General features: G+C 34.3%; 1 protein-coding gene across 1 annotated transcript; it reads right to left on the bottom strand.

Moving 5' to 3' along the window:
* Positions 1 to 2,195: 2,195 nt before the first annotated feature.
* On the bottom strand, positions 2,196 to 7,886 carry LOC142357753 (melanopsin-like; the record flags this gene model as incomplete). Its single annotated transcript, XM_075409296.1, has 2 exons — positions 7,693 to 7,886; positions 2,196 to 2,420 (listed from the first exon to the last, which is right to left on the bottom strand). Coding segments are annotated over exons 1-2 (352 nt in total), but the record flags the coding sequence as incomplete, so codon positions are not given.
* Between the last annotated feature and the right edge of the window lie 11,051 nt (positions 7,887 to 18,937).

The following is an 18,937-nucleotide window of genomic DNA, read 5'->3' as shown; positions in this document are numbered from 1 at the left end:
AAGTTAATATTAAATTTAAACGCCATGTGTATAAAGTGGCTGAGTAGTTATAAATGTCAAAAAAATCACTCTGTACGAAATTTGATGACTATCTTTTTGACTGTTTTTATTGACAGAGTGTGATAAAAACCATCAAAATTTCTTTAATTTGTGAAATTTTCCGCAGTTAATACTCTAACATTTATGTCATTATCCAAATTTCTTTTATATGAAGTGGATGGCAATTACAATTATCTTTGAAGATGGATTAGCGCCCCTTTAGCAAAATCAAAAATCAAGTATACAAATTTAGTTTAGTAGAAATCTGCTCAAATGCTTAAATAAAGAATTTGGTGACTAGTTTTTTTTTACTTTATTGGAAGCTCTCGAACTCTCAATAACAACAAAACATAGAATATGGAGACAAAATCTTGAACTATAATGCGCAAACTCAGCCAATTTGTGTTAGTCTATTTCGTGGTCTATCTGTAGGGGCGCTAGTCTGTAGGAATTATGCGCCCTTTCGATTAGTTTCGATTTTTCTTAGTATATAACACAGAAACTATATAAGTAAAACAAACTGGTATTCTTAAATTTTTTTAAACCATTGCGCAAATAAACCCTATTTTAATCCATTTTTTTCTTTGAAAAACCAGATATATTAGTATGAGTGCTGACTCGAAGAACTGTCAGTTTTCTTAATAATGTTTTAATCAGATTCAGCTCATGATTGTTTTCATTCGTGTTATTATACCTGTTCTGTTCATGCGTTAGATTTTGTTTAATTTCATGCGACCCGTACACAACAGCTATCGTACATGATAATTGATTGTATTATTTTGTTGTCCAGAACAATAAAAACACTCAAATCTGTTTTGAGGTATATTTTTGGTTTGCTGAATATATAATACATTAGTTAAGTTTTAAAAGCTTCATAAAGATTGTTCACAAAATTATAATATAACATTTTATCAAGAAACTATGTCTCGTTCGTTAGAATATTGAAAAAAAACTTTTATCAGAAAAATGGTACGTTCACCAATGGTACATTTCGCTAGTTCACCACTTTTTGATTCAAACATTTAACGCCCTCAGATTTTTTCGCTAAAGGATGAGCTATTGAGCGCACTTAAATCTGAACCCGCCTTAAAACTCGTAAAAATCAACAAACAGAAAACTGTCAAATCGAAGAGCAGGAAAAAGAAAAGATAAATTTTCTAAAATATCTTTGAGGGGTACCCTTGTCGAGGTACCATCCAGAAGTGACCTCTGATCAAACCAAGTCCAACGCACATGGTGTGTTCCCAGACCAAAATTACAGGGTCTGAGATTTGTTTTGAGAGCACAATAGTATGGTCAGAGGTCACTTCGGTCTGGGGATGTATGATCAGAGGTCACTTCTGTCTGCGGATGGTATGATCAGAGGTCACTTCAAGATGGGAATGGTCTAATCAGAGGCGGATTCAAGCGCACATTAGTCTGATCAGAGACCATTTCGAGCGGAAATTTCTTCTTTTTTGGTTTTTTCTTTTTTTACCGAGAGATGATGTCTCTGCCAAGAAGCAACAAAAAGGAGCATTCTGATCACAGACACACCTAGAGTCTGATGGCTTTGCTCAGAACCAAAGGGGTCCAGCTGATATAAAATGCCAGTCCCCTTAAAAGGAAATTTAGATTAACTGTAGAACACGACGTTTTATATAGAAAGCTGTCTAAATTCATCCAATGAGTTCGAAATATGCACTAATGGTATACTAAATAATTTTTTTTCTCAGCAGTTGGGTTTTTTTCTTTAGCAATAATACTTTTAGAATGGTCTTTTCATTAGATGAATTTTATAATGCAAACATCAAATTTTATGAAATGATTATATTGCAACAAAATTCGTTCATAGTCAAAACCATTTACTAATCAGACTATTTCGAACGCAATTGAGTCTGATCAGAGGTGATTTCGAGCGCACAATCGTCTGGACGATGGTCTGGGTTTGGTCTGGGCCATGGTCGCACAATCGTCTGGACAATGGTCTAATTTTAGTCTGATCAGAGGTCCTTTTCCGTCTGGAAAGATCTGATCAGAGACCGTTTCGAGCGCACTTCGAGCGCACACGGTGTTTCGAGCGCACATTAGTCTGATCAGAGGTTAATTTGGTCTGGGTAAAATTAAGATGCACTGGCAAAGAAACACGATGTTTAATGAAGTCAGATTCCTCTCACCTGGCGCCCCATATCCATGATATGTAAGGGGAGGTAAGGAGAGGGAAAGAGAGTAGAGCCAGACTCCTGCCAGGAGACGCAGGGACCTCCGGTTGCCAAATCTCTCCCTGTCCAGGGTTCGCAGAGGGTGAGAGAGTCTGCAGAACCTATCATAGGCTATCATTCCCATGGTGCCGATTGAGGCAAAGCCACTGGTTGTTGCCAGAAATGCCGACACAGTGCACGCTAGAAAATGTAAAAATCCAGAAATTTTTTTGAAACAATTTGAGAAAAATCAAAGCTCTACGCTGCTGAGGTACTCGATTATGATTAGCATCAGGGGGGGGTAGGGGGTGGGGGTAGTGGGGGGTGGGGGTGGAGGGGAGTGGGGGGAGTGGGGGGTAGTGGGGGGTGGGGTGGGAGGTGGAGGGCGAGGGAACAGAGAGGGTTAGAATACCAGGGAGTGCAGTGCTCTCTGATTACACGGTCCAGTATCCTTGTAAGAAACTGTCTTTTAGTTGATCATCAACGAAATAGCGCCTGGTCATAAACGGTTTCTATCTAGGATCTCGGCCGGCTTAGGTAAGGCTAAAGTGTCAACTGCATTAAAAAGATTGCATAACGAGGAAATAAACAAGAGCTCATTTCTGAAATTAAAAAAAATTATATATCAGCGCGATATTTGAAACATTATTCATTCTCCGAAATTTTTACATTCATTTTCGTTTACAATCATCTCTGAAGAAGCGATTGGTAGCATTTTGTCTAAAGACTTGTTCTGCTCTGTCCAGAATTTTTTGAAACCTGGGAAACAATTTGAGAAAACTCAACGCTCTCTACTGATGAGGTACTCGTTTATGGTCGAACAATTAGGAGGTTGGGGATTCATCTGCTCTGTTGTTTATAATGGCTTCAGTGCTGATCTCTTTTCTGTTAGTTTGAATCAAAACATTTCGGGCATGTGTTTTTATTCTCTTTGTGTAATAAGTTGCAGTTTTAGAAAGAATAATTTGTTCAGTTTAAAGGCCTTTGTTAGATTTTTCACCTGTGTGAATAAATCTTACTTGTACAAAACAATTCTTCAAATTCAATTTTTAGATATACAATTTTGAAAAAAAATAATAAAATATTGAAACCAAAAACATTTTTCTGAAACTAAGAAACATTTATGAGACAAATTTAATGAATATAAAGCATCCTTTTGCGGAAGCTAAATGAAAACAATATACCACAAAACTTCTACTTTAGAGAACATCGCTGGGAAAATAGACACATAAAATGAAGAAATCTAGGAGACAAGCTTAGTGGCTATTTTCACAAAAGCGGTTCTGTTTTATTTTTTGCAAAATTGAGATACTTTCAAGTTGAAAATTACGTGACATGTCTTGTAGTACAATTTTGGTCAATTTAGGTATCAGTTGAGACTGAGAATAATATACCATAATACACCATAAAGAGCCGAGATAAATTTACCAAAATGTTCACTAATGTGGAAAAATTGATACAGCTGTTGTTGTTCCAGCCCTTGTTAACAAACATTTTGCTGCTTATTTCTATGTTATAAAAAAATTATTTTTTTTCCTTTTTTATCTGACTTTAAGATTTCGATTCATCGCTTTCTTTCCTTTTTTATTTAGGCCTGCATTTGAGGAGAGCAGGTGGAAAGTCCCCCCAGTTTTTTTAATAAAACGTTCTTAATTTTAATATATATCAAAATAATACCAAATCATAGCCAGTATGATTGATTTTAAAAAAAAATTCCCCAGAACAAAAAAACTCTGAGAGTTCGCGGTGACCTCAATCTGATTTCCCGACCTAAAATTCAAAAGCAAATTGAAACATAATGGTAAGTTAGAGCCCTATAGGATATATGATTTCAATTTATCGTATAAAATTACAACAAACTCGCAGCAATTATAATCGATTTGTTTCTGGAAGATCCCCCAGAACAAAAAAAGGCTTGGAAATTTTTGGTGATGTCAATCCTATTTCCTTACAGACATCGTGCTAAATTGCATAAATGGTATATTATTAACCTTCAAACCACTTTTAATCGCTTTTAATTGTTATCAATTAAAAAACTTAAAACCACTTTTAAAATTGGACACAATTGCGGAATGTAGATATATTCAATGGGAAATTTGGATGCAATCAGCGTGGAATCCAGTTACGCTGAGTGCAAAAAAAAGATACTAGTACGAAAAAGCGAAATTGAGCTATAAATCAGTTATTGAAATTTTTGGCATCCACTATTTGAAGAGAGTTAGCTAAAACCGCTTAAATCAAACTTTTACTTTTAAACTAAGAAACAATTTTTACGTCAGCAGTATATTTGACGCCTCAACCGAAACTTAAGTTCTTTATTAATTTGTTTTTACAATTTTGAATTAGTTTTTATCTTCTATTTTCTGTTATTATGGTCTATTTATCAGCCGTTAAAGGAAGACAAACTGAAATTGCACATCATTTTGGCGGTGATAAAGCAACCTCAAGTTGCCTTAAGTTGTTCATCGCAATTAAACTTTTGGTAGCGCTCCTCCCATGGGGGAAATAGGAGGACTGGCTGGTTGGAGATTGAAAACTTTAATCAAATCAACGGGTTGATAAAATATAAGAGACAGTTTGACATCAAAAGCTCTCGTCGGGTTTCTAACTGCCAAAAAAGGTAGCTTTTGCAGAGAAAAATTGAGGTCAAAAGAACGTGAATTACCACAAAAAGATATGAACGTAATTTTAGTTCCGCAAAGTCAAGGACACCAATGACATCTGACAAGCCAAATTATTTTGGATTGCATGATTTTTAATCCGGGTCTTTTCTATTATAAACGCCAACAAATTTAGAGCCCGTCATTATGTAAATTTACATCAGTTGAGAGCGGGAGCTGGGATGAGAAGAGGAGAGGGGGGGGCTATAATGCGAAACAACTTTTAAATCTGCAACCGCGTTTCTTGTAATTAATGATTCAACTATGTTCTTCAAATCAATTAAATTTAATTCAAGTCGATTCACTTTCTATATAAAAATTGGGATCTTTTCCTTTTGTGCCCCCCAGCTTAGTGAGTACATATTATTTGCAACCCCAGACGCGCTTGCCACATTTTTACATAATGATTTACTGTGTAATGACACGTGCTCTGTAATTGGGGGTGCATAACGTACTGCGGGGGGGGGGGGGGTGTTAAAAAAGGAAAAGATTACAAAAATGGATTTTTTCTGCTACAGATAGCAGAGTGTCATTAAATAGTAATCATAATGCAGAAATATGACACAAACGTTTGGGGGGTGCAAATATAATGAAATAATATGCACCCACAATGCTGGGGAGGACACAAACGGAAAAGATGCCAAAAGTTGGTCAAGAATGGTCTTTTTTTTATAAATCTAGATGTCGATTGCGTTGAATGTAGTAGTGCAATACAATTCTTAATGGTTGAAAACCGTAAACGATAAAAACCAGAAATAACCTTTTTTTCATTGTCAATTCTAGAACTAATAATGAAAAAGGCATTTTTTTCTGGTTTTTATCTTTTATGGCTTTCAGTCATTAACAGTTGTATTGCACTACTACATTCTGAAAAGACCATCCTTGACAGGTTTTTGGCAATTTTTCCATTTGCGTCTTCCCCAGTATAGTGGGTGCATATTATTTCATATTACTTGCACCCCACAAATGCTTGTCATATTTTTACATTATAGAACGAGCCCCGATTTACAATGTGCCTTTTAATTTGCTGTCATGAATCTTTGAACTTCGAATTTGAATAAGTCATACGACTTCGACAATAAGGGTTGAATCTTTGGGATAACTTTTGACTCAATAACCTAATCGTTCATTAACATTCATCATGAGAAGCTAAAATAATTAATTTTACATTTTTTCCTCGTTCAAGCTTGGACGAGGAAAAAATGTAAATATATTTATTCAATTTTCCATATTGAGTGTTAATGAACAGTTAGTTTATTGAGTCTTCCAAAACTCATCCCATTGTAGAAGTTATATGACTTATTCAAGTTTGAAGTTCAAAGATTCATGACAGCAAATTCAAAGGCAAATTGTAAGTTGGGGCTAGTGCTTTACAAAATAGATGTAAATACTGATGTTCTTAGACAAGACTTCAAAAATTTGAAACAAAACTTTATTAGGACTCTCACCTTTTCAGGAACCTATCATGGAATGAGCCGTGAAATTTTTCCGCGTTCATTAATCTAAAAAACCAAAAAGTGAGTAAAAATAGTTTGGTAGATTTTGTTAACAAATTGTCAGTTTGCTTGATTTTGCGGTATCTGCTGTTTCTAAAGTAGGAAACTAACAATATGTTTGCGTTCAAACAAAAAAAAATCTTCTGCACGTTTGGTTTCAAACGCAAGAAGATGTCCGTTTTTTTCATTAAAAATTGAGTTTTCTGTTCATTTTGTGATCAAAAGTTCTTGCAGCGTTTGATTTGCAAGATTTTAAAGTGTATTGTTTGAAGGAATTTAGACGAAGTTATGCAAGATCATTTCACTTACACAGCTTGTTGAACAAATATGAATTAGTGTCTGTTTTTCATTTAATCTTGAACAGACTTGTTGAACTTTGAAGTTAATTCATTACATTATTTGAATTTCACGGAGTTCTGATATCGTAATTAGAAAAGAAACAAAAAAGTTCTTTTTCTTATGATTGCTGTGGTTCGAAAACGACATACCAACTTTTTCGTACGCTTAAAATCAACCATACTATAGATTTCCTGCGTTTGAAACCCAACGTACTCACATTTTCCTACCTTTCAAACCAAGCATACCAACAATTTCATATGTTTAAAAATCTAACAAGCCGACGCGTTTCTAAGTCTAAAAAATAACATACCAACGATACAGGAAAAAACGGTGTTTCAGTTGTTTTTTTTCAGACTATAACCAAACATACTGTCGATTTTATTTTGTTTTAAACGACAATTTTTGGCAAGGATTTTATAATTGCTCTCAAAGGAAGGTATTTTTAGTTATTTCACTCTGTTGATCTTTTCATACAATTTTTTGTACGGCATTTTTTTAAACGAGATCGGCTCTTTTCGTCTGGCGGATACAGTTTGGTTACTTTTTTCTTGAGAACGGAATTAGCTGGTAAAACTCCAGGGCAGTAGGTCACTGTGGATTTCTCTTAGATTTTGGCTAGACTGGAAGTGAAATTTTCACCCAAACTGCTAAGGAGGTGTAAGCTTATGTATTGAAAGTTAATTTCTGACCTTAAGACCCCCGTTTTCATCACAACGCACTACCGCCCACATCAACCAAAGCCATCCCCTCGGTGAGAGCAATTCAGTGAACATTTTTTAATTGAGGTTTAAGTCATTACTGATGGTCAAGGGTCAATGTAAAGTAAATTCCAGATGCAGAAAGCTGGGTCGAGGTAAAGTCGAGATGCTTAATAAAGTCGATGGCTAAGCCTGTGCAGTTATGTCAGCATATTTTGAAACTTGAAACTATAATTATTGAACCCAATTTTCTGAATGAAAACTGGCATATTAAGTATACCAGTAGCTCCAAACATCCACTCTCTGGCCCAGAAAGCGGAGAGACAGGTGGGCAGCTGGGAGCCAAGAACCATGACCAAATCAGCAACAGCCAAATTCACAACCAGCACATTGTGAGGTCGCCTCATATCTTTACACCTGAAACAATCACTCTGAAAAACGAAGGCTCAATTGTTGGTTAAAGAACTAACAGGAACTCAGACAGTTTTAGGACAAATAATTCTTAATTATTCTTGATATATCTTGATATTGATAAATCTTGATAATTCTTGATAATTGTTGATAATTCTTGATAATTCTAGATAATTCTTTATAATTTTTGATAATTCTTGATAAATCTTGATAATTTTTGATAATTGTTGATAATTTTTGATAATTCGTGATAATTCTTGATAATTTTTGATAATTCTTGATAAATCAAACCAATTCGCGGTAAATCTTGTTTAAAGGTGCTTTATAATTTTGACAACTTAGTATGTCTTGCCATGTCATGGTTAATATTTCTTGGTTATCTTGCCAAGATTTTGTTTCTTGGTACCTATGCAAAGATCTTGCAAGTTCGTGCAAATATTGATGTTTTCTTAGCAAGTAACATGTGAAGATCTTGGCAAGATTTACCATGTTTTAGTATGTTTCTTATCAAGGTATATTAATTTTCGGTTCTCTGGGCAGGTCGAGGTCTGGGCTGCGTTTGAGTTGTTTTGTGACTCACACTTCTTTTTGAACGCACACCTTTTTTAAAGCATACAAAACCGAGGAATTAAACCATTCATTGACATGGAATTAGGCCAAAATTTGAAAACCAGATTTGGAATTGAATTTAAAAATAAAACACGTTGATATTAAACATCGTTTTTGTAAAACAAAGAAACAAAAACAAACAAGAAAAAACGATTGAGTTTAGTTTTGTTGCTTTTTTCTTTTCGATTTCGTTCATAACAATGATTGTTGCGACCCACTTTAGTGGGGGAGGAACTATATGCTCAACTGGTTTTTTAAGTTAATTTATAATAAAAAACTGCTTTAAAAATCAAAATTTGAAATCCGAATATTTAATTGGTTTAATTGGTTTAATTGTAATCTGCGGAGAATGTTATGTTCATTTAGTTTGAACAAATTTGAACATGAAATGATTGTGCCGACAGTCCCAACCTTGTCTTTTCCAGCCTATGATAGATTGAACATTCAAATAATTTTAGTAATTCGGTTAATTTCTTCTTTGAAAATTCCCATTTGTTGCAGTTGAGTGTAGTTTGCCTACCGACACTATTAAAAGTCATTTTTATGTTTTCATGAATCGAAGTATAGTTTTATCGATAGTTTTATAATCATAAATTTGAGACTAGAAAGATTGATGAACCTTTAAACAACAATTTTTCGTAGGTAACTTATTACTAATATTTGATATAAAATATTCCACTAAATTTAAAGTGGACTCTGATATTAATGAGCATTGTTGACAAGTCAACATTTCAAAAGGGGCCTTGAGCTCGTTTGATCTAACTGATGCAACAAAAAGATGTTTTTTACAAATAATTTGGGCTGCTTGCAGAAAATGTGTACAAAATTTACAAAAAAGAGAGCAAGCAAAATTGGTTATCGAATGCCCGTCTATTCTAATTAAAATTTTGTACAAAATTCATTGGAAACTGGAAAAAAAGAAATTTATTTAATGACTTTCTACAAAGTTTCCAAAAAGTTAATTCAGGCTTCCTTTATAAACAAATCTTGATTGATATTAATTGACCAAAACTAGGAGAAAAATTGGAAGTTTTATTTAATGTATTGCGTTCTACTTGAAATCTCTTAAGTTCAGCTTTGGTATCAACTAACTTCTTATCGATTAGAAAAACTCATTTTCAATATTGATAGACAGAAATTTTATAATTGTTTTTCTTGTGAAAGCCCAATTCATTGGAAACCCCTACCCAAATTTAATTGGTAAACAATTGTCACAATCGAAATTTATTTCAAAAATGGGGGCTTTTTTCAGTTGGGGTTTACTTTTTGTGGGGTTTGTTTCCTTGGGGGTTTCCTTTCTATCTAAAATTGGTTGTTTTTTTTTCAGGCGGGGATTTATTTTCAAAACTGTGAATTAACTGATGATGGACTTTGCACTGATAAAAATTTATCTATCCTAGCAATATAAGATGTGCAACTAGACGTTATATTTATAATACGGATAAATATAAAGGTATAAATATGTCAGTTTTAGATGTGTTCTTTTCTACCGAGTGAAATACGAAACAGTTCTTGTATTTTTAATGGTGTCGAACGCCAAGATTATTTTTATAACCATTTCTCGAAATCTGTTTTACAAGGATCCTAACATAAACCTTAACCGTTTTGTGCTATTTAAAAAATTTTAAGCAGTTTTTTTTCACAATTCTACCACTAGTAGCACATGAAATATTTCATATGATCATATGCATAAAACTTGTAATAAACACAAACTGTGATATAGTAAATTTGTATTCATCGCTTAATTTAGTTTAAACTGAGAAAAATAAATTGGCACTCAGGTTCAACATATTTAAAAACGATGCAACAATTATTCTATAAAAGTAGTGCAAAAGTCTACCAGACTCCATTATCAGTTTTTATTTACAATAAAAAGCCACAGTTTAGATCATAAAAAGCTATGACCCAATTCACTATGTTTGATTAACCCAAGCCACCGAAATTCCTTGAGTCAATTCTTATTTTTTTAGCTGATAACAATTAAATCGAACAGTCTATACGGCGGAGTAAAAAAAATTCCAATAGACCATGTGTCACGCTTTTTTGAGTACTATTTTGGGTAAATTTATTCGGGCAACTTTTTTGGGTTTTATTATATATTTTAGACAAAAAAACAATCATGTGTTTCGTAAATTGTTTTTACAATCCTAGCAATGCAATCTAAAATGTTTTCCTTCAGTCGCGCGGTTATTGATCGACACAAAAATAAGTTATATAATTAGTAAATGAAGCTGAAATAGCTAGACCAGACAACAGAAATTGATAGACATTAGAGACATTACAGAGTCATTAGCTAAAAAATTAACTAGTAACTGAATAATACGAATAAATCAATGTGTATTACGCTAGATCATTTCGACGATTTAGAAGTCGCCGTTCTAACGGTCTTTTGATCTAAAAAATCAACAAAATAGAGTGAAAATTGCAAATTAGGAATGAGGGTCAATACGGATGAAAAATATCCGACGAGACGATTATTTTGTCAATGAATTATTTAATCAATAGAATATTAAGAGAATTAGCTGAATGCGTTATAGTTGGGTCATTGCGTCACAAAATTTACATCACTCTTGAGTAAATATACTCGAATTTAAATCTAATTTCCATGATAGCTGTTAATTAGGCGTAGGTGAAAGGATTCTACTTGTTTTTCGCATGTTTTAACCCCCCCCCCCCCCACGAATAATTTCACTCCTCAATCATTTCACCACACAATCTTTTCACCCCTCTATCATTTCGCCTCTCAATCTTTTCACCCTTCAATTTTTACAACCCCTCAATCTTTTCACCCCTCAATCTTTTCACCCTTCAATTTTTACAACCCCTCAATCTTTTCACCCCTCAATCTTTTCACCCCTCAATCGTTTCACCTCTCAATCTTTTCACCCCTCTATCATTTCACCCCTCAATCTTTTCACCCCTCTATCATTTCACCTCTCAATCTTTTCACCCCTCTATCATTTCACCTCTCAATCATTTCAGCCCCGGAAAATACCAGTCGGCAATGCAAGCATGTATTTTAATAATTTGATATGCTGGCAATTTATTCCATGTTCGGTGGTGATAGTTTCATATCAAACTATCCCACAGGCCGCTGAGACGTCATGGCCCGCGAGGAATGACCAAGTTATTATAGAACCAATTATATAAAAGATTGAAATCGGGATGATTGATAGAGGGGTTACAGGGATATAGCTATAAAAAAATAGGGTTGGAAAAGCGCGACACCAATGAAAACAAATAATAGCAGCCATTTTTGTAAATAATTCCGATAACAAGCCACCAAAACTCTTTGAAGTCGTTGTTTTTTAAATGACGTCACCAAAAAAGGCCAATAATATATCCCAGGGAATGAAAAAGTATAGCTAGCCAGTATCAATAGCACACATTGGGCATATGATCGATAAAAATTGGGATTCATTGTGAGTATACTGAAAAAAAAACACTTGTAATTTGTAATTTATTTATTGTAATTTATTCCTAGTTATCAAATCTATACTGCTTTTTTCCCAGATTTAAAAAATCAATACAAAATGAGTTTGTTTAATCGAACGTCAAGCTTTAGAAAAAGCTAGACCAGACAATAGCCTTATCAATAAACTCTTGAATCAATGGAATAATCAGATGAATTTCTCTATAAATAAATTAGTGGCTGACAATGAGTTGATTTGTGCACTTATCCTCAATATAATGTTTTAAGAAGCATTGTAACTTCTTGATGCTTCTAATGCTTCTTGATGCAGTTGATAAATAATCCAAGCTCAAATCAAACACAAATGTAGTTAGCCATACAGAGGATTAATTATCAAAAATGTATAAAAAAGTTGTAAACTATTTGCAAAATTGCTGAATGTTCTGGTTATAAATATATTTAGAATAATTATTGAATCAAAACCAAATCTTATTGTGAGCTTACCCAGGCTGAGGTGCCAGACGGAAGCAAGTATGTCCAGACCGTCCCAGACGGAAAGTACCTATGTCCAGACCGTCCCAGACGGAAGTTGCCTATGTCAAGACTTTCGTGCGTTCGCCAGACTTTCGTGCGTTCATGTCCAGACTTTCGTGCGTTCACCAGACTTTCGTGCGTTCATGTCCAGACTTTCGTGCGTTCACCAGACTTTCGTGCGTTCATGTCCAGACTTTCGTGCGTTCACCAGACTTTCGTGCGTTCAACCGATTTTTGTGCGTTCATGTCCAGACTTTCGTGCGTTCTACAGACTTTCGTGCGTTCATGTCCAGACTTTTGTGCGTTCACCCAATTTTCGTGCGTTCAACCGACTTTTGTGCGTTCATGTCCAGACTTTCGTGCGTTCACCCAATTTTCGTGCGTTCAACCAATTTTTGTGCGTTCATGTCCAGACTTTCGTGCGTTCATGTCCAGACTTTCGTGCGTTCACCCAATTTTCGTGCTTTCAACCGATTTTTGTGCGTTCATGTCCAGACTTTCGTGCGTTCACCCAATTTTCGTGCGTTCAACCAATTTTTGTGCGTTCATGTCCAGACTTTCGTGCGTTCATGTTTAGACTTTCGTGCGTTCACCCAATTATCGTGCGTTCAACCAATTTTTGTGCGTTCAACCAACTTTCGTGCGTTCATGTCCAGACTTTCGAGCTTCAACAGACTTTCGTGCGTTCATCAGATTTTATTAATTTCACCAGGTTTTAGTGCGTTCATGTCCAGACTTCTGAGCCTTCGACAGTCTTAAGATGAGTTCACGTTCAGACTTTTATATTTTCCCCAGATTTAGTTTCGTTCACCGGGTTTTCGTGATTTAATGTCCAGACTGTTCGAAAATGTCCATTCCGTTTGTTTCGAATAATTATTTTTAAAAAATCTGACTTATTCAGCCAAGCAGTTGTCCAAATCAAACCAAACTCTATATGCAGTTCTTTTTTTCTACGTAAAAGGAAGAACAAAAACAATTTTTACTATTGCTTTTCTAGAAAAAAAATTGGTATTCCATACGGGAACTTACGATTATTGTGAATAAACATTTTTGAAATATAGTATTTTTGATCGGGTCAAGGAGTTTCCCAAATCGAACAAAACTCGGTATGCAGCATTCTTTGTGTATATAAAGCCTAAAAGAAAAAGAGTTTTTGTTATTGCTTGCCTTGGGAAAAAAATTAACTTTTCAAACGCAAATTTGCTTTTAATTCAAAAATTTAGTTCTGAAATGTAGTATTTTTGATCGGGTCAAGGAGTTGTCCAAATCAAACCAACCTTGTTAGGAAGTAACCGCAGTGTATGTAGAATCCAAAAAGAAAAATTTTTGCCATAGCTTGTCCTGAGAAAAAGTTGCTATTTCATATACAATTTTACGATTAATTCGAATTAAAGTTTTTGAAATATAGTAATTTTGTATTTATGATCGGGTCAAGGAATTGTCCAAATCTAACCAAACACGGTAGGGAGTACTTCCGGTGTATGTAAAATCAAAAAAAAAAATAATTTGCTATAGCTTGTCTGGAGAAAAATTTGGTATTTCATATAGAAATTTACTATTAATTCGAGTTATTAAATTTGAAATAAAGTATTTTTATATTTTTGATTGGGTCAGAGAGTTGTCCAAATCTTTTAAACTCGTAATGGTGTATTCCCTGTGCATATAGAGCTTGAAACTAAAAGAATTTTTGCAAAAGCTTGCCTAGGAAAAAAGTTGGTATCTCACACGGAAATATACAAATATTTTGAATAATTATTTTCAATTCGAATAGTTATTTTTAAAAATAAGTCTTTTGGATTTACTCATAGAGTTGTTCAAATCAAACTAAACTTGGTATGGAGTATCACCAGCGCTATGATAGTGTAAAGCAAAAAGAATTTCTGCTATAGCTTGCCTAGGAAAAAAGTTAGTTTTTCATACGGAAAATTTCAATTATTTCGAATAAATTGCTATTAATCAATTTTAAAAATAGATCTATTTCTTTGGATGAGGAGTTGTTCAAATTGAGCCAAACTCGGCATGGAGTATCCCCTGGGTACCTAGAGCCTAAAACAAAAAGAATTTTTGTAATAGCTTGCCTAGGAAAAAAGTTAGTTTTTCAATCGGAAATATCGGCAATTCAAATATCAAAAATATAGAAAATTCATCGGGTCAAGGAGTTGTTCAAATCTAACCGAACTCGGATTGAAGTGTTCTTTGTGTATATAGAGTTCAAAACAAAAAGAGTTTTTGCTGTAGCTAGCCTAGGAAAAAAATTATTTTTTCAAACGGAAATTTGCGATTTATTCAAATCATTCATTTTGAAATATAAATTTTTGATTGGGTCAAGGAGTTGTCCAAATTTAACCAAACTCGGTAGGGAGTATCCCCTGTATATAGAGAGTCTAAAACAAAAATAATTTTTGCTATAGCTTGGCTAGGAAGAAAGTTAGCTTTTCAATCGGAAATATCGACTTATTCGCTTATTATTCGCTTATTATTTAGTTTTTTGATCCAGTCAAGGAGTGTCCCAAATCTCAATAAACGTGGTATGCCGTACTACCAATACATGTTGCGTCTAAATAAAGAAGAGTTTTTGCTATAGCTTGTCTAGAAAGAAAGTTGATATTTGATAAGAAAAATTACGATTAATTTGAAATTTTTTTTCTGAATTATAGTATTTTTAATCGGATCAAGGAATTGTCCAAATCTAACCAAATGCGGTAAGGAGTACTCCGATTGTATGTACAGTCGGAAACGAACAGAATTTTTGCTGCAGCTTGTCTAGAAATGAGGTTGTGGTTTCATACAGAAATTTACGATTATTTCGAAATATTATATTTGAAATATATTGTTTTTGATTAGTCCAAGTAGTTTTCCAAAATTAACCAAACTCTCTAGAGAGTACTTGCTTTGTATGTAGACTCTAATGTAAAAAAAGTTATTGCTATATCTTGTCTAGAGAAAAAGTTGGTTTTTCACACAGAAGTTTACGATTAAATCGATTATCGATTTATTGTACTTATAGTATTTTTAATCAGATCAAGGAGTTGTTCGCATCTAACCATACTCGGCATGGAGTATCTTCAATGTAATTAGAGTCTAAAAAAAAGTTTTGCTATAGGTTGCCCACACAATAAATCGTTTTGTCACAATTCAAAAAAGTCTCGTTAATTTTTGTCGGAGTTTTTGTTCTTATCAAGAAAACTATTCTGTTTGGAAAAGAAATATAGCAAACGTATACTCATTTTTTTGCTCATTGCCTCTATTTTCCAAATCATTATACCCGAGTAATCGTTTCATTAAGTTTTGTGAATTAAAATGCAAAATAACTCAAAAAAACTTGAGAAAAACGCCCTTTTTGAGGTCATTTTCTGTTTTTAACTAATGTTTCAGCTTCAAAACTATACTTTTTTGTAATCTTCGTGCAGCTTATCAACTAATCTTCACAAAACAATGATTTTTTAAATTGAAAATTTTTGATTTTCTGGAGAATTAGGCCGAGGAACGCCACCTAATCGAGATGAAAATTTTAAAAAAAAAACGAAAATTCAAAGTTGTTTTTGTTAATAACTACAAGCACAGAAAGAGTTAAGATACGTTCTAGTGTCCAAAATAAAGCTTACCTTCTCTGCTTTACACTCATATATATTGTTTGAATAAGTTTTGCAACCCGAGGTGAGTTTTTTTGCCTCTCCCGAAGAATGCTAAAAAAACATCTGTTTTGCATCAAGGGGTCAAAATCATGATTTTTTTAAAGCTGTTTCTCAGAACTTTTTTATGCATCAGACGATAGAATTTTCCTTCCTGATTCCAGAACACTTTTATTTTTAAGTATTGGTTCAGTAGCCTTGGAGATATTGCACTTTGAAAAACCCGTCAGACCCAGACCCGTCGAGCCCCGTATGAACTCTCACTCAATATTTTTCAAACAATCATTATACGATCAAAGTAATTACATTCCTCGCACTGTGCAATTCACAAGCTTTTGAAATATGTAATTTGAATGCAAGTTGTGATTTACCTCTTTGCAGGTAAGTAATAGCAGTTGAGAATATGAAATATTCGAATACGGCGTGTGCTTTCAAGTGACTACGTCACTCGGAACTGAGCATGTCATCTGAAAGCGTAGGCTGTCCGATGAGACGCTGTCCTTTCAACAAGTAATACGTACCTTGTATGAGGCATAATATAAAGTGGGATATATCAGAATTGTCAGTGTAAGCAGGAGAAGTAGAGTAGAGCTATAATATGTGACAGTATGCGTAGAAGCTCCCCCAACCTCCCCCCCAGATAGAAAGCGGAGAAGGGTAGAAGCGAAAGGTAGAAGCGGAGAAGAGAAGCGGAGAAGGGAGAAAAGGGCAGCCCCAGGCGAGGAAGCCACAGGGCGCAGTGTGGGACCCCTTTTAGAGCCTATAGCGACTGGAATTGAGTATTTTAGATCAAGACAAATGTCAGCAAGTACCTCTGATGATGATGTACCTAGACAAGATCTTTATGACGATGAGTTTGTTTACCCAGGGGTAAAGCTTAAAAAGATAAGAGCCAAATGCTTGAAGGATTTGAATTCGAAAGACGACAAGTGTTTGTTTAAGAGACGTCGTGAAGTTGATTTGGGTCTAGCAACTTCTATCAAATTCGTAAATTTTCGAGCCAATTGTCAACCCGGGAAAGTCTTAGCAAAAATTTCTAAGCTATTTAAAGAGGCTAAATCTGTGAAAGTAGGAAAACTCAGGCCTAATAAAAAAAAAGGGATTGAAAAATGAGTGGAAGCATAATGGCTGGGTGATTGCAAGCGGGCTAAGATCAGAATCCAGAAGAAACCCGAAAAGTTCGGTGGCATGATAATCGAAAAAGTTGGCAGAATAAGAAACATCGGATTGGACAGCAGAAAAAAATTTATTGCGCTTCCACGATACAGAATTCCTGCCAAATTGAATGTCCCTACCCAGTACTCGTGCTGGGGCAAGAAGTTACCACATAGAAATGATAGTAGATTTGCTTTTGACGATTTTACGTGCTTGCCCTTTGACGTTGTGCTTGTTTATGATTAGTTTAATGTTGCGTCAATGATTTGATTTAGTTTGCAGAGTCTGATTACCTTGTTTAGTTTGATACTTGATGTTTTCATAGTTTTATAGCGAATTCACAAAAGATGATATTAAACATTAAACGTTTTTACCCTAATTTGAAGCTGATTTTGCTTTCTACTGTTCTATTTATACTGCACATGGTCTGTTTTCAAGGATTCTGCAGGGCTAGCCCTAGATTACAAACAGAATCGTTGAAAACACCCCATTTTAATCTTCATTCTTCAAAATCTGATTTTTTTTCAAAGTAGATTACTATCGGTTCAAGGAGTTGTTCAATTTAGACGAAACTTGGTATGGAGTAACCCCAGTGTTGGTAGAGTCTAAAACAAAAAGAATTTTTGCTATAGCTTGCCTAGGAAAAAAGTTAGTTTTTCATACGGAATTTTGCAATTATTTCAAATAAAAAATTTTAAAAATAGGTCTTTTTGATCGGGTCAAGGAGTTGTCCAAATGAAACCAAACTCGGTATGGAGTATCCCCAGTGTAGGTAGAGTCTAAAACAAAAAGAATTTTTGCTATAGCTTGCCTAGGAAAAAAGTTAGTTTTTCATACGGAATTTTGCAATTATTTCAAATAAATAATTTTAAAAATAGGTCTTTTTGATCGGGTCAAGGAGTTGTCCAAATCTAACCAAACTTGGTATGGGGTATCCCATTTGTAGTTAAAGTCTAGCACAGAAAGAATTTTTGCTATAGCTTGCCTAGGAAAAAAGTTAGTTTTTCATATGGAAATTTGCGAATTTCGCAAATACCGAATTTTAAAAATAGGTCTTTTTGATCGGGTCAAGGAGTTGTCCAAATCTAACCAAACTTAGTATGGGGTATCACATTTGTAGTCAGAGTCTAGCACAGAAAGAATTTTTGCTTTAGCTTGCCTAGGAAAAAAGTTAGTTTTTCATACGGAAATTTGCGAATTTCGCAAATAACGAATTTTAAAAATAGGTCTTTTTGATCGGGTCAAGGAGTTGTCCAAATCTAACCAAACTTGGTATGGGGTATCCCATTTGTAGTCAGAGTCTAGCACAGAAAGAATTTTTGCTTTAGCTTGCCTAGGAAAAAAGTTAGTTTTTCATACGGAAATTTGCGAATTTCGCAAATAACGAATTTTAAAAGTAGGTCTTTTTCATTGGGTCAAGGACTTGTCTAAATCGTACCAAACTCGGTACGGAGTATCCCCTGTGAACCTAGAATTTAAAACAAAAAAAGTTTTTGCTATAGCTTGTCTAGGAAAAAAGTTAGCTTTTCATACGGAAGTTTGCGATTAATTCGAATATTCAATTTTAAATAATTTTGAAGAATAGGTCTTTTTGATTAGGTCATAGAGTTGTCCAACGTGAACCAAACTCGGTATGGAGTATCCAATGTATACCTAGAGTGTAAAACAGAACGAATTTTTGCTATAGCTTGCATAGGAAAAAAGTTAGTTTTTAATACGGAAATTTGCGATTAATTCAAATAAGTAATTTTAAAAATAGGTCTTTTTGATTA

The sequence above is a fragment of the Convolutriloba macropyga genome, unplaced genomic scaffold (genome assembly GCF_964194025.1).
Source record: "Convolutriloba macropyga unplaced genomic scaffold, txConMacr16.3 SCAFFOLD_2467, whole genome shotgun sequence".
NCBI classification, from domain to species: domain Eukaryota; kingdom Metazoa; phylum Xenacoelomorpha; order Acoela; family Convolutidae; genus Convolutriloba; species Convolutriloba macropyga.
This window is presented reverse-complemented; position numbering and strand designations above follow the sequence as displayed.